Here is a 26,583-nt window from a genome sequence, read left to right on the forward strand (position 1 = left end):
GCAAAGTAGTTGCCGTAAACCTTCGAGTCTCATATACTAGAGCACAACGCAATTGACTTAGATGGCTTTTGCCTTCAACATTTGATTAAATTAGCCCCTTCATGTTTTCTCTGAGCGAAGTTACAATAATTTTTCCCTCTTTTTCCTGTGTGGGGAAATTTCAGAGACAGCGGAAGAGGGTGCATTAAACAAAACCCTCGGCAGTACAGCGACCAAACTTCTCTTTCGTTTCCTAGCGGGATTCCTACGCATCCTTAAACTATTCCCATTTCCAATTCCCCAGCTTCCCCTTTAATTTCCGGGGCGGGCGTCTTCTCCACCACCATGTTCTGAGAGCCCTTTCTCCTCCATTTTAGCTGTTCATATTTTTTTTTTGAACCTCAATGGCTTCCGCGGACGATTTCAAAGCGATTGCGGTATGAATTTTCTTAAACTTTCCCAGAATTATTTTCTGAAGCACCGTAGTGAAGTTTTCAGTCATTCACGAGCGTGCATTAATGGTGTAAACCCTTACAGGGTGCCAAAGTTTTGATGGTCGGTGCCGGCGGCATTGGATGCGAGCTTCTCAAAACCCTCGCACTTACGGGCTTCAAAGATGTCCACGTCGTGAGTTCAATTCCCCTGCTAGTTGAGAATTTGGAGGACTGTTGATTTATGCTCGTAAGCTCAGCGTAGTGTGCAAATTTTTTATGTTCTAGCTTTCAATTACAATGAATAAAGCTAATAACCATCGAAGTTGCTCTACAATTACCCAATTGATATGGGCTGAAGGCAACTCCTATAGCTTTTTGGGCAAAAGGGAGCATTGTAGTTCTGTTCAATGGATTGTATGCACTTGCACCAAATTGCATCTGACACTGTTTTTCATATCACTTATTTCAGTCAGTGCATAGTGAGATTTTTTATTTATTTAAAATGTTCTATAATAAATTGAAAGGCCTCGCTTGAGCAGAACTCAGATAGATGAGTAATGGCATCTTCGCGCAGGCAAGGTACGACCTTTTTGCGTGGTTAAGGTCTTACCTTTTCCATGGTTTAGGTACTTACCTTCGATATGCTCAAGCAGCTAGCGCCGGGACATTCGTGCTACCAGACAGGAGATACAGGAAATGAAACGGCAGAACGACAATGAAACGAGAAACAGGGCCAGAGAGGGTTTCGGGCGAAGAAACCATACCTTTGTACTATGTATATTGTGCACAGGAGAAATATTTTAGTGACTCAAAATCTTTCAAGCCTCTAAATAAACCACAAATATAATGTCACTGTTATAAGTCAAATTGCATTCACAACATAATGCACGTGTGTTATTTTTGCCTTTTCTTATAAAATGTTTTGGCTGTGTTTTTCGAATTCTGCTATTAGCAGGTAAACGCTGTTCCTGGGCCATTTCTTGGAGAAATGGTATGATGAGGTACCGTTACTAGCAACTAGGCAGGACTTTGCCATTTTTAAGGACCTCTGAAGGGAAGGTTATCTCAGGATGCACTATAGACAGATTGTTGTGGCTTAATCCAAGTCTAGCGAAGCAAAGGTCACATATTTGAGCTGCTGAGCATATCATGTAAAAGCAACGTTGTAAGGTCATTTTCTATTTATTTATTTGAGTATTGGGAGTGAAGGGAAGGTCACTTACCTGAGCTAGAAGGTTGAAGATTATGCTTACTCATATTTTCCTTTTTCTCTTTGAAAGTGCTTTCTATAAAGTCTAGAAACACTACAATTGCCTCGAATACATCAGCAATCACAAGTGGCCTGTTTTCTTTTGTGAGATGACCCTTGAAGGGTGAGCCATTAATCATCAGCACTTTTCCGTCGACAGGTGGGAACTTTTCCGTCGAGATCACTGAGGGTTTATACTTGGCCCCAACTGCGTATTTGTGCTTCCATGGGGATTAAAACTTGGTGGGTCATTTGCCTTTACCGTTGAACCATGACCCTATTGGCACTCATCTTGGGCTCACCTTTTATTTTCTCTTCTTCCTATAAACTGATAAGCTTGACTTGCAAGGATGTGATTTTCGTTATTGTCTCGGTTTTTCATTTTGTTTCCTCTCTTCTTACTATAGATCAATTGTCATATATTTGTAGGGATGTACGTTGTTTACCGTTTTCAAGGTTAGTGTATATTTGTCCAAGTACTGAACATATTAGAATATCTTTATGTTGTATTCTAATAGTGTTGGTTGGCTGTCGTTAAATGGCAAATGCATTTCCATGATTTCGCCTCTCACTTAAATTTTTGGGTGTCAACATAGGTTCCCTTGACTCACTTCCAAACATTCTTGATAACGAGAATGTCAATATGGTTCGGCCTTTGTTGGTTTTGCTTCTTTTATAATCATCTAGCTTGATTCCTTATATTTTTTGTGCTTGATCTTCATTAATACTTGCCCTAGAAAGAAAATTACTGTGTATTTTCCTCACAAAAACACAAATACATTCTGCGAGATTAAAGTTGTGCAAGCTCTCAACAACATAAGCAAAACCTCAAAATTGAAAAAGACGGTAATGAAAACCAAAAGTGTAAGAGGGCACTTCCGTTGTGCCTTGCCCCCCTCTCTTTCTCGGGCTTCATTAGTTGGATACCTTGTTACTCAGAAATTGACTTCTTCCATCACAGGGTGAGGGGAGGATCCTTTCTTGCATGGACACCATTAGGATGGCCAAAGCCCTGTGGAAGTTTGTTTTGGATTATTGAATCTTTTCTATGATAACATCCACTTTGTAGGCCATTCATCACGTGCAAGGAGCACTATGGAAGGGGTTGTAGTTTAGTCAATTTCTCTTGCACTTTCGTGAATTACTTAAAGTTTTTACAATCCATCTTACCAATTATGTTTTCGTTTTCCACATTCCATCATATTTGGGCCACAATATTCTTTATATTGCCGATTCATCTAGTTAATGCCACTTGCATCTCCTCAATGCTTCCTTTAAAGTTTAAACCCAAAGGATTATTTCTAGAATAAATAGACAAAGTGTGTATGCATGCTCGAGTGGCCCCCATGTTTATAGCAGTCACCTCACAAAGGGGAGCTTAACTTTGTAAATGTATCATGATGCCAACTCTAAATTGTGTGTGTCTGCATTATGACACTGCCAAAATCCTTCATAAAATAAGGACAATAGCTGCTGAGTTTTAGTCAGAAAACAAGACTAAGACGGAAACAAGTTTGGCACATCAAGCAAACTTTCAGCTTGAAACACTTCATGAAAATGCAAGGAAAATCTATCCATGTTGATCTCCAAATGAGAAATATGTTGAGCACACTCCTTTTTTTTTAGAAACATGTGAATCTTGTCCCACCCTCAAGCCCACAAATGAGAATGAGATTGCGAGCACCTTACCAGGCCCAATCAACAATTGGTTCACAAAGAGTGAACATGTCAAAATGGGATTTGAACTTGAGTGGAGAAGATAACATTTTTCCTCACAACCACTAGAGCTAGACCCAATTGACATATGTTGAGCACACTTGTATTATGTGTATGGCCCCGCTTGTGAAATTGATTACAAGTTCAAAAAATGCCACTATAAGCATCTCGTGCTTTTTCCATTTGTTTGTTTTCTTCTAGTGGTTACAATGGGTTGAATCTAAAGTTTTTGAAGCCAAAGTTTCTTCAAAACTAGACTGCTGCTCTTTTGCTGTAGGTTTATGTAGAAGAGGTTAAAAATGAGCTAAATTCATGTTCACAATGCAAAAGTTACTCCTAAATCAGGTTACACCCTCCTAGGACAAATATCTCTATACTTAGATTGCATATGGGAATCCAAATACTAACATTGTAGCATGCAAAATTATGAGTGCAAATGGAGTTATTGATGGGTGGATGGGTTTGTGTATGTGCCTTTGCTTCTGACTCATTTGTTTGCCATGTGATACAATTGAAGATTCCTTTTTTTGCTAAATAAGTGACTTTTTACTGAGTTTAACTTGTCTTGTATAGTTAATATTAGAACCGTAATTAATGTGATCAACTATCAGAGATATCACATGGACATTTATTAGTGATTCTTTTTGTCGAGAATTATAACTTAGACAAGAGCTTCTATATATGTTTAGCGTGAACATGCAAGAAGTAGTTCAAGATAATTTTTGAAGAGTAATTATATTTTTGGAAAAGTAATTCTATTCTGTTATTCACTTTACTAAAAAAATGAAAGTCTTATATTTAGTAATTGAGTCTAAAATTGCATCTCATGCATGACTTAGACTAGGAGAAATCTTAAAATAGATTCTCTGTTAAAACTATAAATATAGGACAAGGTAGAGGTTTTTAATACAGAGAGAGAGAGAGAGAGAGAGGAGGCATCTAGGGTAGGGGCATTCCTTGGCAGCATGCAGTTCAAGGCAACAATATGTACAATTTTATATAGTCGTACAAACAGGTTCGTATACGCTGTATAGATTGTCTCGCGGGTTGTGCAATAGTTTTCTATTGTTTTTGGTTTTTCAGTGCACTATACAAGCTCAATTTAGGGTGCTGTATAGGAGTGGAGGTTTCCATGTAAGTTTTTTTCGAAGGAATGAAACGCTGATTTGTAGGAGTAATTACTGTTAGTTTTTTATGGATATGGTAACATCAGACATGTGTTCTAGTCTCTAAGGTGTCAGAGAGGATAAGGAACACGAGGTCTCTAAAACCCATAAAAGGTTTCGAGAGAAAACACATAGAAACCCCTTAATTAAATTAATATTAATTAATCAATAATTAAAAAGTTCGTAAGTCTAACTTAGGAAAATTGATTAATTAACGAGTATTAATTGAGGAAATCAATTTTGCTCTAGAGACTTCCAAAAAAGTGATTTGAAGGAGTTTAAAATGATTTGAGCCATTGATCATGATTAGATCTTGGCCATTGATGCTCCAGTGAGAGATTATAAGAGTAGGTTGAAGGGGCGTGGAGGAGATGCAATTTACAGTGTGTGAGCAAGGCAGTTCGTAATATTCAGTGAGGGCATAGTTCGAGCTAGGGCAGATCATCAAAGAGGGGCAACAAAGATTTGGGAGCAGAGATCTAGAGGAGATTTTCCTCAATTTTCTAGTGTCCACAAGGTAGGAAAGAGGAGGCCAATTTGTTTGCAAAAGAGGCCGTATTGTGTAGTGCGAGATAGCTAGAAACCCTAGTTCGAGTAGTTGAAAGAAGTTCGTTTTAGTTATCGGAGGCCGGATCAATGTTCAAAAGGCAGAGCGAATTCATTCCAGAGGTAGAGGGAGGCTAGACTTCCCATTTGGAGGTAGTTCCGGGGATGTGCGTAATTATTTTGAGTAACAATGCGCATTTCTGGAGGGAGTGTGAATTCTAGATAGGGGTGTGAGTTGCTCAGAGAGAGATGCCAGATCCGTTGTTGAGGAAACAAGGGTGTCTCCAGTATATTTTTCCAATATATTGCTGGAGGTTTGCTAGTTGGGCAACTAGTTGTAATTATTATCTCAAATTGCTGCATAATAATAAAACCCTCATCTGCTACACCGATTTTTCCTTCAGGGTTTTTCTTGGGTCACTTGTCCAAAAATAACGGTTAATTTTGTTGTGTGCGTGTGCATCTATTTTTCAGTTCCATATTTTTGTTTCCGCAATGTAGTTTTATTGTGAAGAATTGCAGTGTGAATTATTTGCTATTTGCCATAATAATAATTACAAAAGACAAATAAATTGTTAAAGTTAGGAGAATAATTTTCAATTGCTGTAGTTCAAGGAATTTTCACAATTACTTGTATGTGCAAGAAATTATTTTTTATGCTTCTATTGTTTAATTTGTAGCTATTGTGTGATTGACACCATGGTTTGAAGTCTAATTTTTGGCATTAATTAAATTCATCAATCTACATGTTTGATGGAGATTGTAAGGACATTAATCACCTAGGGCTTGAAATTCTAACATGGTATTATAGCTTGATCTCTAATTGAGATTCTTAGGGATTTGCTTCAATGAACCTATTGTATTGAAGTAGGACCAACAATAAGAGAATTTTGAAGTTCTATTTTTTTGGGAGTTTGTGTAATAGTTCTTAGAGACGACAACAATGGGCCTCTGGTTTGAGGATAGTTTGGATGGTGCCATGAACTTTGTAGCATGGAAAGTAAGGGTTACACTCTTATTGAGAGCGATACTTAAAAGGATTTTGGAGTCTATATTGTAGAGTAGAGGAAGACAATAGAGCCAGGATGTATTATTTATGAAGACTTTGCAACTAAGAAGTCGTATGAGCCTATTCTAGTTACATAAGACGAGGAGCAGGAAGATTCGAAGGTTGAGCCAGGGTCATTAGTGATTTTTAGGGTAGTTCAACAACCTTTAGGTGAAGAGGGTAAGATTGGAGCCCATTGGCCTCGATGGTTCAGTCAAACTTTGAGAGATGCTTAGGAGCATGTTGAGATAAGATAAATGTATCAATGTCCAACGACTGACCACAAAAGTAGGTCAATGGGACTGTGTTAGGTACAATGATGTCAGTCCGAAGTGGGAGCACTAAAGTGTCTTCTATATACGACAAAAATCAGGAAGTAAAAGAGAATATTAATCTAAAAGCCTAGATGACCAACTCCAAAGAATGAAGAGGCGATCTAGGAGATGGATGTACAAGATGAGTAGCTCATTGGCTTATGGAACTAGCCATAAGAGGCGATCATGGATCACTAGAGCGCTCTCCCCTAACATTCGAGGTCGAATGGAGAAAACTTAACATCACTGTCTCTTTTGAAGAATAACATTGTGGGGTGCTTAGGCGAATACAATGCGACTATCTATAAGGAAGATCTAGTCGCTAAAGTCTAGAAGATCTCAATGTGTAACTGAACTGAATGCTAGAATGAGGTTTGGTTTGGGGGCGCTTTTGGGACCTCACTGAGATATGAATATATCCCCATGTCCTCATTGATCTAGAATCATCTTTCTCCATCCAAGGCTTGGTGCCCTAAATCGAGATCATTGTAAAAAAAGGAGGTAAGTTGTTGAGTTGAAGCTGATATTTGGAGTGGATGTGGTTGAAGGATGGAAGCGTGAAAATGAAGAGCCTCCTACATATGTAAAGGCCAAAGTGTTCGTATCTCACAGAAAAGACAATGGAACTGCCCTCAAATCTCATAATAAATTGGACAATGGAAGATGAAGTGCTCCTCAGTCTCTACCTCCCGATGATGGCATATTGGTAGATTCTGTTTGAGTGGCTAATTTGGTGGTCAGTCTCAATATGTAATCTATGAGACCCAACTTTAAATTGGCCTAGGGTTATTCAAAGAGCATAAGGAGGTTGGATAATAAGTCCATCTCTCATATCCATGAAGTGCTCAGCATTGAAGGCAATCTTTGGGCATAACCCACCATGGGGGTTGATCCAAGTGACCCTCACAAACTGCCTGTAGGTGTCCTCTTTGATCGTGTCGACTCTTGCCATGTAGGTAGAAGGTGACCAGGTGCGTCCAGGGAAAATATTTGAAGGGGGGAGGCGATCAATCTTAATGCCAACAAAAGCTAGAAGATCTGAGACACCAGCTTACTGACACCAGGAATGAGCCGGAGAACTGATGGATGCAATGGATTTTTATGAGCAATATGCCAAGTAAGGGTATTGGTCTTGGCCCTTTGTTGTATTAGCTAAACTTCGAATCAGGTGCAAGAGTGAGATGAGGCCAAACATTGTGTTGAGTTGAAATAGATAAATTCCAAACTCTACAAGAATGGACTTTGGGGCACTGAGCACTTGATGATGCGACTAAGAAGGGTGGTTTGTACTTTCTCTGCTGAAGACTAGTCTGACACTAGTAACCCAAGACGTGACACCTTAGAACCATATTGGACTCCTAAGAGCACTTCTAGAGAGAGCAAACCTCCAAAGAAGTTCCTAAACAATATGGCATTGATGAACAATGTGCTAAATTGTAATCCTTCTAGTTTTTAGGAGGCAACAAACCAATAGGTATGGCGAATGCCATGGTGTAGGAGTACACCTTCATCATGAAGATTGATGTTTATGACATAGTGCCAAGATTGAAGGGGAAGTCAGTTGTGAGTTCTAGGTGGTTCTATAGGATCAAACATGTTGTAGATGGTAGCATGGAGAAGTTCAAAGCGAGATTTGTGGCAAGAGGGTTTTCCGAGAGAGAGGGAGTGGACTACAAGGAGACATTTGCTCTAATTGTTAGGTACACTTCTATTAGAGTTGTTATGTTGTTAGTTTCATTTATGTGATGGAGGATATGGATGTGAAGACAAATTTCCTTAATGTGATCATTGAGGAAGAAGTGTACATGGAGTAGCCTCATGGCTCTGAGGTAAATGGGAAAGAGTCTTGTTACTGCTCAATTTAGCAGGGGCCCTACGAGGGGTTCCAAAGGGACTACTACTAGATCAAGTGGCAACAATGGGACAAGGACCCACTGTCACCTCAGTCGATGTCCCTTGCTCTTTACGGACTTTCATTGATGGGAGGAGTCCCGGTATAAGGAAATCACTAGGAATGATGAATCAATGATAGGATAGGTAGTGATTTCTAGGGCCCATTCACAAGAGACTCAAATAATAGGGCTTGCTTGCTTTAGAAGCAAGGTGAAGGGCTCTCTAAGAAAGGCTCAAGGGAGGCTTAGACCTAGGGATTAGAGGTATTCCTTAATGAGGGATGCCCTAGACCTAAGATTCCTTTAGAAGTAAGGTTTCTAAGTGGCCTTGTGAGATAAGGAATGATGGAGATATAGGACCGCAAACAAGCCCAAGAGGACCCAAGGCAAACCTAGGGTTTCAGGTGAATCTTCAAGGGAGGAAAGGGGATCAACAATAAGTGATCTTCCTTTGAGTTTTCTAGAAATATAGATCCCTTTGAAGGTTGCTAACCTAAAAGGATCAAGAACCAAATGGTTTTGGAGCTAGGGCGTGGTGTATCTCACAAACCGACCTTGAGATTGCTTCAAATTTGGAGGGCACGTGGAGGACACCCCAACATAGTCTGAGCAAGATGATGGCTCTAATGGAATTTGTTGAATACCCTAGCTTGGTCGTCTAAGGTTAGGGTAGAATAATTGTGGAAAGAAGGAAAATTTAGGGTGATCACCAAGGACTTGAGACCAATGCCTAGCCAATTATGGATAATGGAGTCAAAGTGGTTTTGATTTTGGATTTTCACTCTTCCAAGGAGCTTAATTGCAACTTCGCATGCAGTAGATAAGCAACTACAAGGTCACAATAAGGATTTATACTTCAATTGGCAAATTAATGGAGTTTCAAGGTATAAGGTGTTAACCCACCTCTAAGAATAGTTTGATATTTTTGTCAAGATTAATAACATATGCAACGAGCCAAGATTACCAAGTGTTTATGAGTTTCACATCAATAATTAGGGCACAAAAATAACCATAGCATAATGTTCTATACATTAGACAATAAACATAAAAAACTTTGCATAAAAGAGCACTGACATGACAAAGAGATTATATCCATCCATTAGAATTGCAAGAATGAAGCTCCAAGATAAGATAACAGTTTTCAAAACATCAAAATGTATCAAATAACATCCAATTTGTCTAACAATAGCAGGTCCGAATTCTTTTCTCCAAAGAGATACAAATCCAAGTGATAATCCTCTAAGGGCTTTGAATGGCCTAATAATGCCCCTACAATAAAATAATGTGCAAAATAACATCCTTTTGGTGACAAGCCCACTAAATAGCTCCATAATGTGAAAAATAAGCCTCTCAAGAGGGCAAAATGATAATGCAATAGCTAGGAGGGCCTTTGGAAGGCCTAGTGAAGTCCCTCATGTGCCATAATGAATACGAAAGCTCCATTAACAATGATGAAGGGGTTCTTGATCTCCAAGCAAATGACTTGTGGTGCTCCCAAGTGGCTGTGGGGGCACAAATGCATCCTCAGGGGTCTCCAACTGAAACGAACAAGCATGTATCCCATTTGCAAAAGGCTAGAACAATGATGCAAACCCTCCCTTGTTTCCCATGGTGAGACAAAACTCCATCTGGGTCTTGGATCAACTACCAAGTGTGTAGCCCACTGGGCAAGGTGGTCCAGGTACATCATCATCATCAAATAAGTTGGACACGAGCGAGCAATGAATGGTGTTGAAGGATCCCATGGCATGGCTATTTGCTCTCTGCTATAGTGGAGGCCCATGGTTCTCAACGCACACCGTATAAATGTCGATATAACCCTCTGGGGGTTTGAGCCCTGTATAGGGAGACCAAAGCCCAAGATGAAGACCCACCTGCAATCCTATATATAAGATCCAATGCGTCTCCTCACCTTCCAATGCAACAATTTCATTAGTGCAATTGAGCAAATGAGCTTACAAATCATGGAACCAAGTGGGCACTTCATAGTGGCATGCCCTTCCATAATGGGCTTTAGAATGTACAAGTGTGTCTAGGTTCAAGAAGGAGGTTAATAAAGGACCCTATTAGGTGGTTTCAACCTTTAAGCGAATGACAAGTCCATGGTACATTCATCAAATGGCAAGTGTCTTGTGAAATGATAATGGAACAGAGTGGGGTAGTAGGGGAAGGCTCTATGCCACATGCCATGGTACAAGGGTAGCTATAATGAGGACGGCCCACACATGGATGTATAGATGCTGGAGGGAACAATCGTGGTAGATGAGTTACCCCATCCTTTTTTTTCCACCTTTCTTCATATGCCTTTTGCCTTTTATTGATTTTTCTTTTTATAACTGTTCGGGGCTCCAGGGAATGAAAGCATGATGTAAATGATATAGCCGTGAATACCCCCTTAAGGTTGGGTAGTTCATTGCACACTAGGGGTTGGGACAATCTTGGGCATCCTTAGTGATGCAGGGGGCTCACATAAGGGCCCTAGGAACTAGGGTGATTGCCATGATAAGGGGAAGAGCTCATGCTTGGCTTTTGTCCATGTGTTAAATTTTTATGTCTTGGCCATCTTTTGCATTTTATGGTACATTTCCTGTTGTAAGTGGCCAAATTATGCTTTTGACTTTCTTTTTAGCTGCATCAACCCTCGGGGCATCGTGTTAGGCCCGACCCAAAGTGTGGACAAGGGGAGGGGAAGGTCAACTCCTTGTGGATCCAATGGACAATAGTAGACCCAAATGGGAAATATGTGGAGAGGGCTTATAATGAGCGGAGGGGAGTGATGTATGTGGTGTTGGGAGGGCGGGACCACACAACCAAAATCAGGATTCCCCATGTAGTACCACTCTTAAAGCTAGTAGCCAATAAAGGAGATCCCACGGGATTAGGATACAAGGCAAACCATCAAGTTGGACAAGGGGACAGGAGTACAAACCAAGCCCATTCTTTCTGCTGAATCCCTCCACTAATCCATGCCTAGAAGTGTCGATGATAAGTAAGCAAAAATACCCAACCACATAATGAAATCCATACCTTCCGGATTGGAAGCCCACCTTTAAATATACTATCATGACAGATGGGCAAGCATGTGTAATGACTAGCTCAAGTGGCAGAGATGATGGCACATCGAGTTATCTGGTGGCTGCAAGGGGTTGCCGGCTGCCGGCTAAAGACAATATAGGAGAAAAAATTCTCCTATGGGTGTCACCCACAGGTGGTGGGTAACAAGTCTCATGTGTGAGTGCTTAAGAAAGCCTTGTATGTGCTTAAGTAGGCATTAAGAGCATGGTATTCTAGGATTGATGGATATTTGTAGAGTATGGGCTCCATTAAAAGTGAGCTGATTCTAACTTATATTATATCTTTGTTCAAATTGATTTGCCTATTTTGGAAATTGGTACTAGATGTAGATGAGTTTCTGATTGGTTCAGAGAAGCTCTTTATAGGGTGCAAAGCAAACACAACAGTTGAGTTCATGATGAAAGATATTGGATTGATGCATTACTTATTGGGGTTGGAGGTTTGGTAGAGACTAGCAGAGATTTTTGTTGGGTAGGGTAAGTATGCAATTCAAATTTTGAGGAGGTTTTATATGGAGGATTGCAAACTTATGGCCACACACATGATAACTAATCTAAATAAGGCGACAGCATTAATTTTAGAGTTGGTGGATCCCATGATGTATAGGCAACTAATAGGTTCCTTGATGTATTTGTTCAACACCATGCCAAACATATGTTTTGTGTTAAATATTGTAGTTTGGATAGGTGTTCTAGCCTTGAGAGGTGTCATTGAGGCTAGGAACATAGAGGAATTAATTATTTCCAAGCCCATGTAATTTTTCCTAAGTTTCACCTAGGGAAAATGTCTTAATTATGTCAATTAGTGATTTTTAAAATATTTCCTAAGTTAAAACTTAGGGAAAGTGGATAATTAATTGACATTAGTTGGGATAAGATCAATTTGCCTCTAGAAGCTTGTAGAAAGTTTCTAAGTTGATCTTAGCCATCGATTGGATCAAGTTAACTTCTAATCATGGCCATTCATTTGTGAATGAGAGATTATAAAGGGAAGTCGATGGGTAGCTTTGGAGACACATCGAGTGAGTTGAGTTGGGTGAGTTTTTAGTAAGACACTAGGAGGGTTTCGACAATAGTAATTGAGGAAAGTTTTGCAGGGTTTATTCTTCATCCGAGAAGACTTCCAACTTTTGAGTTTCAAAGGGAGTTTTGCTGGATAGTTTATTGTGTGTAGAGAAGGTTATGTTATTCTTTGGAGGCAGTGTGAATTTTCCCAGAGGTAGTGTGAATTGCTAGATTAGCTGGTGCGAGTTGCCATAACGAGTTTCTAGAGGTTGCGTGAGATTTACAGAGGCAGTGCGAGTTTGCCGGGAGGCTGTGCGAGTTAGTCAAGAGGCAATGCGAATTGCTGAGGAGGTTGTACAAGTTGCCGGAGGGGCAGTGCAATTTGCAGAAGGGAAGCCGTGGTGTTTTCCTAGTTCTATTTGATCATCAATGGTGAAGATAAATTTGTCGGAGTTTTGCTGGAACAATTTATGTAATTTCCAATTAGTGGATTTGTTGAAGTCAATAATAAAACCCTTAGATTGAAGATTGGTTTTCCCACATTAGGGTTTTTCCAGGGGCGTTTGCCGAAAAATACTTGTGTCATTTGTGTGATTGATTTCTTGTGTATTATGCTGAATTTTTATTTAGTGAATGGTGTTATTTATGTTTTCATTCATTACTTTCAGTTGGAGATTTAAATTTGTTGTGTATAAGTAATAGGAATAATAAACTAGGTTAATAACACCTTCTATGTAGCAGGAATTTCACATGGTGTCAAAACATTGAAGCACTGAGGTTATTGTTAATTTGAGCCTGGGGGTTTTGAAAGAGAAATCAAAGGTTTTCACATAGGCCGATTTTCATATCTCTTCAGATTTATTGGGGTTTATTGTTCGAGGGTTTCAGAAATAGCTTCAACTAGTTTGAGGGATCAACATAGACTTGATGGTGCATCAAACTTTGGTATTTGGAAATCCATGATACTTTGTTGCTGGAGGAGCATGGATTGAAGGAATATGCAATGTTTGTTGTTCCCGTATATATAGATCTAAAGCAGTTACCAACCTATTGCAAGGAGGATGCCAAAGCTAGGCATATTATCCAAGAAGGGGTTAAAGATCATATTGTTCCCCATTTTGCAGAATTGGATACTTGTAAGAAGATGTGAGATGCCATCTTGACGATGTTCCAGAGTGCAACTATGAAAGGAAATTTATCCTTAGAGAGAAGCTCTGAAACACCGGACAAAGCAAGGGAGAAGGCATTGTCAGTTATCTCACGAGGGCCAAACAAGTCAAAGACGAGTTAGCAGTTGTCAAAGAGAAAATATATGACGACGAGCTCGTGAGAATTGCGTTGAATGGGTTCTCAAAGCAGTGGGACGTCTTTGTCCAAGTGATTAATGGTTGTCAAGACCCGCCTGGTTCGGATCGTCTTTGGAGCGTTTTCACTCAGGAAGAGCTTGGGTTGAACCTTGCCAATGGAGGCAACAGTAAAGGTCGGAAGGATGAGGATGACGAGAATGTTGCTCTTGTAGGAAATGGCAAACACAAGAAAAGCTCAAGCAAAGGGCCTAACTCCAAGGGAGAGAAAAGAAAGAAAGATACGAGTAAAATCAAGTGTTTTCGCTGTGGTCAACAAGGACACTATGTCAGTCAATGTTCGAACAAAAAGAAGGATGAAAAGAAGAAGCAACAACAGACAACAACTTCAACAAACATTGATGAACTGTCTTCAAGACTTGAAGATGAGTTCGCTCTCATAGCTTGCCTATCTAGCTCGACCACCATAGGAGTCTGGTACATTGATAGTGGGGCGTCATGTCACATGACAAGAGTTAGAGAATATTTCTCCAGCTACAAAGTAGAGGAGATATGCTTCCAGATACAAATGGGAAACAAGTCCAAGTGTACTCCAGTTGGGAGAGGAACAATCACATTTCAGAGGGAGTCGGGCAAAAATATCCATGTTACAGATGTGTTGCATGTGCTAGGTATGGGAATGAACCTGATTTCAGTTTTTGCTCTTCATGACAAGGGAAATGATGTAGACTTTGCAGGACAAAAGGTGTATCTAAAACACCAGGATTGGAAATTAGTAAAGGAGATTGGGGTGAGAAGCAACAAGCTGTACAAGTTGCAGCTAAATGCTCCAAAGGCATTGGTTAGCAGTAGCAGAGATATGGGAGAACTATGGTATAGGTGGATGGGTCATATCCATTATGGAGCACTTAAGTTGCTCAAAGAGACCATGACAGGTGTTGACTACTTAAATGTACTTGAAGATTTAATGAATCCATGCTTGAGGATATGTCAGAGGCTTCATGTACCATCAAAGTTCATATATCATCAGAGTTTTTTAACTCTAACTTCTCCTTCTCATCTTCTTCTATTGTACTTAGATTCCAGAAGCCCTACAGGGATGATGTAAAGTGATGTTAGTATGATGAGTTGAGTCATATAATAGGTCTAGGTAACTTGGGACTTTGTCATCAAGTGAGTCTACTTTGGGAGGTTTTTTTCACATGGTTATTTGGGAGGTTTTTTTCACATGGTTAATTATTAGGTGCTTATGGGGACTTAATAATTAATTGAGTTTTTCCTCCAAGCATAACCCCAAAGTCAGAGTGCGGCTTGATGATGAGGCCTTGGGTGAGTCCTAGTGTCTAGAGTCATTGTATATTACCATACTAGATCACTCGTAAAATTTCGTGGAATTTGATTAGGTCTAGGGGTCATTTTTTTAATTTTTTAAATTTCCCGCAGGGTGGAAATTTGAATAAAATTTGAATGTAAAATGTAATAAGTGATGTTTAGAGAAGTTGTATGGAGTATGTGTGCTCAAAATTACACCTTTCACCCTCAACTTTCTACTATGACACACTTTGAGGGGTAAAAAATAAGTTCTAGACCCTCAAAACCCATTTTTCCTAAGTTTTGTGGAAAATGTGGCAATAAATTAGCCCAACAATTAAATAAATGGAGAAAAATAAATATCCACACATGCTCAAATGATGTGGAAATGAGGTGGAAATTCATCTAAAGGTCAAAGTTGAGTTACCAAGTGATGTGGACTCCACATAAGCCACAAATCGAGCAAATCAAATTATTTGTTGAGAGGACAACAAGTTCCAGTGACAAGATCCACGATTTGAGGAAGTTAAGTTGAGCTTCAAGGTGATATCATGAGTTGACTTGAGATTGAATTAGAGTTTACTCGAGTGAGGTAGAGAGTGGTCTCCTACCACTCCACTTCACTCTCCCACATGTCCTCTCATCTAATTTGAGCTTCTTCATCAAGGATTGTGTGGGCCTCTAAGGAAGAAATAAAGTTGCCACTTGGGAAATTTAAATTTGCATGAAAAAACATTGGCATTGTCACCTATTTGTCTTGGGATTGTCACCATTTGCCTTGGGATTGACTCCCAAGTTTCTATATAATAGAGCTATGGGCTCTCACTATGAATGATTAATACGAGCTATTGGGCTTGATGATACTTTGTTGGATTGTACACTCTTTTGCAAATTAATACAAAAGACATTAGGGTTACATTTGAGTTCTTCTCCTTTTGTATGATAATATCTTGATATTCTTGCTTTTGTCTTTCTACTTATTTCATTATGTTATTATTTCCGTTATGCTTTTCAAGTTGTGTTGATGTATAACTATTTTACATTAGCATAAGGATTATTTACTTGCTCTAGATAGAGAATGCTTTAGTTGATGTCCAATATATCTCTAAAATTTTCTCATCATTGCATGTGATTAAATCCATATGGATCTAATTTGTCTATGTGAAGTTGTGTAGAAAATATTTTTTTGGATCAAGCTTCAAGCATGAGGGGAAGTTCTCAGAGGAACCAACCCACTCTTGAAATACTCAAGGAGAACCCACATTTGTCAATTTCCAAAGCCTCATCTTTCGAATTTGTCTTGTAGGGATTTCTTTTGGGCTTTGGGCTCATATCTCAAGCATAATCCATTTAATATTTATTTCTCAAAATATTGTGCTTCATTTGCTATAATCTTGCTATTTTAGAGCCAAATTATGGCTTAAGCAAGGAGGAGAGTTTACTCATACTTTTTAGCTTAGCTTTTGTAGACTATTGTACATATACATTTGTAATTTCTTGATTAATTTCATAACTAACACTTGGTTTGTTTTGCAACCCTCTCTAACTTGTTCTTCTGGTAGCTTGCGAGATTCATTGTTTGAAACTTTTAACAAGTTGTGTGTAGGACCTTGGGTTCTCACATCAAGACTAGTTTTCAAGGGAGGTTGTGGGCTGTTGTGAGGGTTGTTATTTTTTTTTTTCTCAAGGGTCGAGAGCTAGGGGAGGCTCAGCCTCTCTCCTCTTGCATGCATTGTGATTGTGAAGTGGCTGATTGGTGAATACCAAAATAGTCCACACATTGGGTAGATTTGGGGAGTTTCACGATCTGATTTTTACATGTAAACATTTCTCCAAGTTTGCAGGCTTTAAAGGTCTTTTATTTATGCCATTCATTTGCCAATTACTTTGGGCATCTAAGGAGGAAGTCTAGTGCATCACAAACACACATTTTGTAAAGATCTTCTTTCTTTTCGAAGTCCCTTAAGAGGTCTCTTTTCATTGTAACTATTCACTAATAAAACCCTAAATTTTCTTGTGAGAGAGCTTGGGATTTTTCCCATGGTATCCATTCTCCCCGTTTAGAGGGAGGATCTTTGCGGTTGTGGGTGAACTAATCATCTTAGTTTAGTTACTCTAGTTCTTGTTTGCTAATTTCATTTCACTCATGCATGATTAATTTTCTGACATGGTACTCACATCCATTTTCATTTTAGCACAAGTTTGACATTTGTTTATTTTAATTTCTTGAGTGCTTGCATTGAGCTTCTATTACAACACATGCAATGTCCTTTTTTCTAAAAGAAAGCAAGTATTTTACACAATTGACAAGCTTAAACTGGTTTAATTTAGCCATCTTGGTTTCACAAGTCTCTTGAGCATTTTGCTTTATCATTGTCAAATTTAATTTATGTGGCATCTTGGTTATTATTGAACATTCTTGTGTTGAAGCAATTTGGCACCGACTCTATTTCTTGCAAAGCAATTGTGGACTTGTGAACTTTCATTTTCATTTCCATTTGAAGATATTGGTATTTTTACTTAAGCATTGTCCATTATACTCAAGCACCAATACTACAACATTTACTCAAGCATCTTATTTAGGCTCATTTGATTACTAATTAGCATTTCCAAAAATTAACCTCCAACTTAAGTTGGTTGTATAGACTTTAGGGACCCTCCACCCCTATTGACTCATTGTGAGATCCAGATTTCCGGGCGATGATGAGTTTTTGGGACTGCAGTTCAATTGAAACTTTGTTTTAGAATACAATTAATAAAATAAACCAAGAGCCATCTCTACATCACAATTTCACTTTACTTGCAATGCAACTCTCCTATATATGCTATCTTGAATTGATTTGAGTCATATTTGCGAATATCATCATTTTCTCAAGAAACATTTGCTTTATAGTGCAAGTGTTTGGATCTTTTAGTTTTGCAACAATTAACTTTCTTGTACTTGGAATATCCTTCATTGGTGCAACTATATTTCAAGTTATTTCATATATTTGTTGCTTTGATGGTCATTTTGCTCATGTGTAAATGATGTCATTATCTTGTCTTTTGAGCGTTTACTTTCAAGTACTATCTCTTTTATAGTTGCAATTGATATTTATATGCTCATTTTGGTCTAACATTTGATTTTGCAGGATTGTCTATCATTGTATCTTGATTTAATTTTTTGGGCAAGCTATTATTATTTACTTGAAGACTGGTCTAATACTTTGAATATATCATTGAAATTTGCTCATTTATTCATATGCTTGCTTAATTCTTGAAAACAAGTTATTTTTGACAAACACTCCACTTAACTTAATCTCCTAGAAATTCATATCATATAACCTTTCATTAGGGACCACCCCTCTTAGCTTACCTAGGAGAGAGCTTTAACAGAAAGAGTAGGCAATCGGTGACAACCCTATCTCTTAGTTTTTCCACCAAACCACACCTTGTGGGGTTAAGGGCTTTTTCTCACTAACTTAGGTGTGTGCTAGGCGGCAACAACAATAGGTATTCTAGAAGTGAGTACAATCATGATGATGTATGTAGAGGATGCTTACTTGCGAAGTTTTCAAAAGCAACATTTCCAAGGAGTGACAGTAGAACCAAGGGTGTTCTAGATTTGATACATTATGATAGTTGTGGGCCATTGTGCACTAAGTCTCTTAGGGATTATGAGTATTTTGTGACCTTTATTGATGACTTCTCTAGGAAGACCTGGATTTATTTCTTGAAGTTAAAAGATGAAATCTTCAGTAGCTTCCTAGAGTTTAAGGTTCTTGTGGTGAACTCGATGGGAAAGAAGATAAAGGTATTTCGTACAGACAATGGGGGTGAGTATATTGAGAAAATCTTCAAGGAAATCTGTGCCAAGGAGGGAATCAAGAAAGAATGGATAACTCCATACAACCCATAACAAAATGGGGTTGCAGAACGAAAGAATAGAATGATAGTTGGAGCAACAAGGGCCATGCTATATGATCAAGACATGCCTAGATATCTTTGGGCAAAAGCATGTAGCATAGTAGTTTACATTCAAAATAGGGTCCGACATAAGGTCTTGGGAAAGATGACACTTGAGGAGGCATTTATAGGGAAGAACCCAGAAGTTGGTCATTTCAAGATTTTTGGCAGTACCACTATTGTCACGTTCTAGTCGAGAAACACACCAAGCTGGATTCAATTGCAGAGAAGGGGTATTTCATTGGTTATAGTGAAACATCCAAGGCATACAAGATCTATATTCCAACAAGTAGGAAGATCATCATGAGATGGGACGTTATGTTTCAGAAGGAGAAAGCCTTCAGGAGATCTTACGAGTTTCGAGTAGTTGATCAAAGTCAACAAGATGAAGCTCTAAGGGTTGAACAACAATATCAACCTCAGGGCACAAGTACCAGTACAATAACTAGTATGGGCACAATATAGGTGTTGAGGAGGGTTCGTAACATGTGGAACAACAACATGATGAGGAGCTTGAAGCTCCACCCACTACAAGTGGGAGAAGGAATCACTAGGTGCTTCAGACATTGAGAGATGCACAAGAGTTTGCAGGAGCTCCTAGATCGAGCATCAGGCACAAAAGACCACCAGAGAGATATTCAAGTTACAAGGTGTTGATGAGTTAGCTCATTGATAGTGAGCCTTCTAGCTATGAAGAGGTTGCACAACATCAGGTGTGACAGGATGCTATGGTGGAGGAGTACAACTGCATCATGTTGAATGATGTTTAGGAGGTGGTGCCTAAACCATTGGACAATATTGTGGTTGGTTCTCGCTGGATTTGTAAGATCAAGCACACTACAGATGGCGGCATAGACAAATTCAAAGTTAGGTTTGTGGCCAAGGGATTCTATTAAAAAGAGGGAATATTTTATGTGGAGATGTTTGCTTCCATGGCTAGGTATATTTCCATTAGGGTCATGATTTCACTTACAACGCAAATGGGATGGTAGATTCATTAAATGGATGTCAAGATGGCATTCCTGAATGAAGTCATAAAAGAGGAGGTTAAAGAGAGCGATATGGACTCAAGCAAGCTCCCAAATCATGGTATGGTCGTATTGATAACTACATGCAGGAGATGGGCTTCGTGAATAGTGAGGTAGATTCAAACCTCTACTATCTTATAGTTGGAGGTGAACTATTGATTTTCGTTTTGTATGTGGATGATCTATTTTTCATTGGGTCACCAAGTTTCATAGAAGATTGCAAGAGGGACTTAGCAACAAAGTTCGAGATGAAGGACTTGGGGTTGATGCACTATTTTCTATGTCTCGAAGTGTTGTAGATAGATGGGGAAATCTTTCTTGGTCAAGGGAGATATGCTTTGGTGATCTTGAAGAAATTTAGGCTGTTGGATTGTAGACCCATGTCCACACCTATGATAACCAATTGGAGGAAGATTGATGCATCAAAGCAGGAGGCAATGGACCCCACCTTATATAGATAGCTTATTGGCTCTCTCATGTATCTGATCAACACAAGGCTGGACATTTGCTTTGCAAGTCAATTCATGGTGGAGAAAAGAGAGTGCATTGGACAACAACAAAACATGTGCTGCGATATCTACAAGGTACAATTGAGTATGGGTTGAAATATACTCAGGGTGACAGTGTCAGGTTGATTGGCTACATTGATGCAGAGTAGGCAAGTAATGTAGTGGATTGGAGAAGCACTTCAGGATGTTACTTCAACATGGGATCAGGGGTTGGCCCTTGCTACAACAGGAAGCAGTAGCTTGTTGCATTAAGCTCTACAGAGGCAAAGTACATGGTAGCGAGCATGGCAACATGTGAGGCCATATGGCTTCGAAAGTTGCTAGTGGCACTGTTTGGTCAAGAGATAGAGTCGACCATCATTCACTGTGACAATCAGAGTTGCGTCAAGCTACTTGAGAATCCAGTATTTCATAGCTGGTCGAAACATATTGACATCAGATACCATTTCATCAAGGATTGTGTACAATGTGGATTAGTTTGACTATAGTATGTGCCTACAGATTAACAAGTGGCAGACATTTTGACGAAGGCCTTGAATAAATGAAAGTTTGTTTTCTTCAGGGATAAGTTGGGTGTTGTGGAGAACACCTTCCTCGCTAAGAGGGAGTGTTAAATATTGTAGCTCGAACAGGTGTTCTAGCCTTGAGAGGTGTCATTGAGGCTAGGAACATAGAGGAATTAATTATCTCCAAGCCCATGTAATTTTTCCTAAGTTTCACCTAGGGAAAATGTCTTAATTAAGTCAATTAGTGATTTTTTAAATATTTCCTAAGTTAAAACTTAGGGAAAGTGGATAATTAATTGACATTAGTTGGGATAAGATTGATTTGCCTCTAGAAGCTTGTAGAAAGTTTCTAAGTTGATCTTAGCCATCGATTGGATCAATTTAACTTCTAATTGTGGCCATTCATTTGTGAATGAAAGATTATAAAGGGGAGTCAATGGGCAACTTTGGAGACACATCAAGTAAGTTGAGTTGAGCGAGTTTTCAGTAAGACACCAGGAGGGTTTCAACAACAGTAATTGAGCAAATATTTGTAGGGTTTGTTCTTCATCTGAGAAGACTTCCCTCTTTTGAGTTTAAGAGGAAGTTTTACCTGCCAGTTTATTGTGCGCAGAGAAGGCCGAGTTATTTTTCGGAGGCAATGCAAATTGCTAAATTAGCTAGTGTGAGTTGCTAGAGGCAGTACGAGTTGCCAAAACGAGTTTCCAGAGGCTACGTGAGTTTTTCAGAGGAATTAATTATCTCCAAGCTCATGTAATTTTTCCTAAGTTTCACCTAGGGAAAATGTGTTAATTAAGTCAACTAGTGATTTTTTAAATATTTCCTAAGTTAAAACTTAGGAAAAGTGGATAATTAATTGACATTAGTTGGGATAAGATTGATTTGTTTCTAGAAGCTTGTAGAAAGTTTCTAAGTTGATCTTAGCCATCGATTGGATCAAGTTAACTTCTAATTTTGGCCATTCATTTGTGAATGAGAGATTATAAAGGGAAGTCAATGGGCAACTTTGGAGACACATCAAGCAAGTTGAGTTGAATGAGTTTTCAGTAAGACATCAGGAGAGTTTCAACAACAGTAATTGAGCAAAGATTTGTAGGGTTTATTCTTCATCCGAGAAGACTTCCAACTTTTGAGTTTTAGAGGAAGTTTTACTGGCTAGTTTATTGTGTGCAGAGAAGGTCGAGTTATTTTTCGGAGGCAATGCAAATTGCCAGATTAGCTAGTGTGAGTTACCAGAACGAGTTTCCAAAGGCTACGTGAGTTTTTCAGAGGTAGTGCGAGTTAGCCAGAAAATAGTGCAAATTACTAGGGAAGTTGTGTGAGTTGCTGGAGAGGCATTGCGATTTGTAGAAAGGAAGCCATGGGGTTTTCCTAATTCGATTTAATCAACAGTGGTGAAGATAAATTTGTCAGAGTTTTGTCGTAGTAGTTTATGTAATTTCCAATTAGCAAATTTGTCGAAGTTATTAATAAAACTCTCAGATTGAAGACTGATTTTCCCCACATTGGGGTTTTTCATTTGTGTGATTGATTTCTATTGTATTCCATTGAGTTTTTATTTGGTGAATGGTGCTATTTATGTTTTTATTCATTACTTTCAGCCGAAGATTTAAATTTTGCTATGTATAAGTAATAAGAATAATAAACTAGGTTTTTAACACCTTCTGGGTAGCATAAATTTTAGATTTTGCAATGAAACACATTGAGTCAGTTCATGGTGGAGCCAAGGAAAGAGGATTAGGTAGTAGCAAAACACATGCTCAGTTGAGGGGCATGGTGTATTGTTTGAGATATCTCAGAGATGGTGAAGTGAAGTTGTTGGGTTATTGAGGCCCATATTGGGCAGGCAATGCAGTAGACAGGAGAAGCAACTTGCTGCTACTTTGCTTGGGATGAATGATGGTATCCTGGTTCAATAGGAAGCAAACTTCCGTGGCACTTATCTTAGTGGAGGCAAAATACATGGCAACTAGTATTGCTAGTTGTGAGGCTATCTGACTTTGCAAGTTACTTGCATGATTGTTTGATAAGGAGTTGGAGCCTGCATTCAATTATTGTGATAAATAGAGTTGTATCAAATACTTTGATAATCCAGTGTTTCATGACAAGACCAAGTGTATCAAGATCATATATCACTTCATTCGAGGCAAGGTTCAAAAGGGATAAATGAAGCTCCAACATATTCACACAGGTGAACATGTAGTCGATAGTCATACCAAGCTCTTGGTGAAAGGGAAGTTTGAGGCACATCCAAAGACAAGCTTGGATTGGTATAGAATCCTTTCCTCACTAAGAGTGAGTGTTGAGAAATATAGCTTGGATAGGAACTTCCACATATGTTTAGTGTGAACATGCGAGAAATGGTTCAAGGTATTCTCGAAAAGTAATTTTATTGTTGATATTCATACCAAGCTCTTGGTGAAAAGGAAGTTTGAGGCACATCCAAAGACAAGCTTGGATTGGTATAGAATCCTTTCCTCACTAAGAGTGAGTGTTGAGAAATATAGCTTGGATAGGAACTTCCACATATGTTTAGTGTGAACATGCGAGAAATGGTTCAAGATATTCTCGAAAAGTAATTTTATTGTTGGAAAAGTAATTTTATTTTGTAATTCACTTTGGTAGAAAAAGTGAAAGTCTTTGCACGAGTGGTGCTCTCCAGCCCATTATAGAAGCGACGTTGTGATGTTTTGTTATGTAAACATTTTGACTCGGTCAAATTACATAAAAATCAAAATAATATTAAAATAAAAAATAAAAAATAATAATTAATAGTCATTGAAATAAAATAAAAATAAAATTTATCATTATGTGTGTGTGTGTGTATTAAATTAGCCTAGATCCATCTTAACTCTGGATGTATCAAGCACTGAGAGAGATCAAATCTCTCAATTTTTGCACTAAAAAACAAGGTTTTCACCTTGAGAGATTTGATCCCTCTTGGCGCTTGATAGATTCAGAGTTAAAATGGATCTAGGCTGGTATATTTAACAATTGAATTTAAAATTGTATCTTATGCATGGCTTAGACTAGGATAAATCATAAAGTAGATTCTCTGCTGAAACTATAAAGGTAGCTATGCTACACGGTTCAGCTTCGATAACAATTAAAGATTGATTTGATTTGAATTCTCCAATAAGGTTCGAATGAGGTTTTCCATTAAGTTCGTGTATATATGTGTGTGTGCATAATATTTTTATAAATATAACGTTTATCAATTTACAATATGCCTTATACATGAAATAATGATATTTAGAAATTTATGGTTAATATAAATTTATAAATAACCCACAACTTGTCAGCCAAATATTTGTCATGACTCATAACTTTGGTGGAATATATTTAAAATTTTTATCCTTTCATATTAAATATAATAAAAAATTAAAATGTAAAAATATAACTTATTAATCATTATATTATTAAACCTCTAACCTGCCAGCGGGCTTCACCCTGTCTGTTTTGACCTCAGAGTAACCCATAACCCTGCTAGTGGGCTTCACCCTGTTTGTGTTGATCTCGGAGTAGCTCATAATCCTGCCAGAGGGTTCACTGGTTATTTTTGATGCGGAGGCCAAAATGCTATGCAGGTTTCACATCCTGCCTTTGAATTTTTCAACTCACACAAATATGTATTAGGTTTGGGTGTACATTTAACAGCTGTATGGAGGTTTGAGGGCACATTCGTTAACATTTGTTTGACCGCACATTTGATGGCTGTGTGGAGGTCCCAAGGTCTGAGGGCATGTTGAATAGGTTGAACCGAACAGCGTGAACTTGAATTGAACTAGCTGAACCTGAGCTGAATTTGAAATTTGTTCTAAGGCTTGCCAAACTTCGAAACCCAATGTTCAAGTTCAGCAAAACCTGTGACTTAAAGACAGGGCAAGGTAGAGACTTTTATCATACACATACTTGAGCAGTTGAGCAAAACAAAAAGGTAAAGAGTGCAGGCAGCTAGGGAAGAGGCATTCCCAGGCAGCATGCCGTTCGAGACAGCGGCCTGTATTGGTGTACAGACAGGTCTGTACAGTTGTACAAACTGTCTGTCTCGCAGGTTGTACAACAGTTTTCTGCTGTTTCTGGTCTTTTAACAGGCTGTACAAGCTCAATTCAGGGTTTTTTTGGTATCCGTACAGTGCTGGTTTTGGACAGCATGTGGAGATTTCCTTGTAAGTTTTTTCAAAGAAATGAAAAGCTGATTTGAAGGAGTAATTACTTGTGTATATGTGAGATTAATTTTTATGTTTCTGCTGTTTAATTTCTAGCTATTGTGTGATTGATGCTATGCTATGAAATTTAATTTCAACATTAATTAAACTCAGCAATCTACTTGTTTGATTGAGATCATAAGGACATTAATCACCTAGGGTTTGAAATTCTAACATTACCATTGACCTTTTCTAGAGCATTTATTATGCGGGATCCTTGCTTTAAGCTTCTGCTACACTTGGACAGAGAGGGTAAGCTCACCCAAGGCTTGTTGTTGATAAACAAGAACCATTCTCATTGAGGATGAAAGACTACATACACTAACATAGTATTTTTTTTACCTGCTCTTTTTTTCTTACCAGCATTGAAGTTTTAGTTACACATAATGCATAATGTTGCTGTTGCAAATGATACTAGAGGGTGTAGTTTACCTTTTACCTTTGATGTGATTAAAATTGGAGACAGATCAATTATGTACTCCTCATTCTTCTGTACAGATTTAGTTTATTTCAGTCCATTTTGACCTTTCAAAGACATTGATAAAGTTTCGTTGTTCCTTTTTTGTTGTTTTCTTGCAGATTGACATGGATACAATTGAAGTTAGCAATTTAAACAGGCAATTTCTATTTCGTAAATGCCACGTTGGGCAATCAAAAGCTAGTGTAAGGTTTCAATATTGCTGTTTCTTCTAACTTCTCTTATTTAAAGATGTCTAATGTGTATGATTATGCTAACTTAAGTGTTTTTAGCTTGTCTCATTGTTCAATCTTAAATCACTTGATGTGATCTATGCAATGCAACTTTTCTTGAATTTTTGTATAAAAAAAAAATCTTATTAGGCTTTGCTTAGCAGGTGGCACGGGAGGCTGTCTTAAAATTCAGACCTGATATGAAGATTGCTGCACACCATGCCAATGTCAAGGATCCGGAGTTTGGTGTAGATTTTTTTAAGCAGTTTAATGTTGTATTAAATGGGTTGGACAATCTGGATGCTCGCAGACATGTGAACAGGCTTTGCTTGGCTGCAGGAGTTCCTCTGGTAGAAAGTGGAACTACTGGGTATTTAGGACAGGTATTGAAAGTGTTATATGGAACTTTTGCATTGTACAATCTGTAACTCGTGTAATGATATTTTGAAAAGCTTTTATTATTTAGGTTTGCAATTACATGTTATTTGGTTTACATTGCTAAAGCATTCACATTTACCTATAACATTTTTTCCTTTTCACTATTAGGTAATATACAAAGTTAATGTTATAGCTGGATTTTTCTTTTCCAAGATAAATCTTGTGGGGAACCTAAGGGATGCTCCCGTACATTTGTGGATGGCGTCCCTTTTAACATGTCA

The 26,583-nt window shown here is 38.4% G+C and overlaps 1 protein-coding gene across 1 annotated transcript; it reads left to right on the forward strand.

Annotated features, from left to right (window-relative positions):
• On the forward strand, positions 1–26,352 carry LOC149144083 (SUMO-activating enzyme subunit 2-like). Its single transcript, XM_089452027.1, has 4 exons — positions 1–416; positions 517–606; positions 25,814–25,897; positions 26,089–26,352. Exons 1-4 carry the CDS (start codon positions 384–386, stop codon positions 26,350–26,352), a joined length of 471 nt encoding a protein of 156 aa, XP_089308153.1. The 5' UTR covers positions 1–383.
• The last annotated feature ends 231 nt before the right edge of the window (positions 26,353–26,583 follow it).

Source organism: Pinus tabuliformis, chromosome X (assembly GCF_031772625.1).
Source record: "Pinus tabuliformis cultivar Carrire ecotype Pingquan chromosome X, CPIR1, whole genome shotgun sequence".
In the NCBI taxonomy this organism is placed as follows: domain Eukaryota; kingdom Viridiplantae; phylum Streptophyta; class Pinopsida; order Pinales; family Pinaceae; genus Pinus; species Pinus tabuliformis.

What these genes read in the sequence shown, in the direction of transcription:
- LOC149144083 (XM_089452027.1), top strand. Translation starts at nt 384, where the DNA reads ATGGCTTCCGCGGACGATTTCAAAGCGATTGCG. An exon ending in GCTTCAAAGATGTCCACGTC is followed by an intron (nt 607 to 25,813) that starts GTGAGTTCAATT and finishes GTTTTCTTGCAG; the next exon opens with ATTGACATGGATACAATTGA. An exon ending in TTGGGCAATCAAAAGCTAGT is followed by an intron (nt 25,898 to 26,088) that starts GTAAGGTTTCAA and finishes TTTGCTTAGCAG; the next exon opens with GTGGCACGGGAGGCTGTCTT.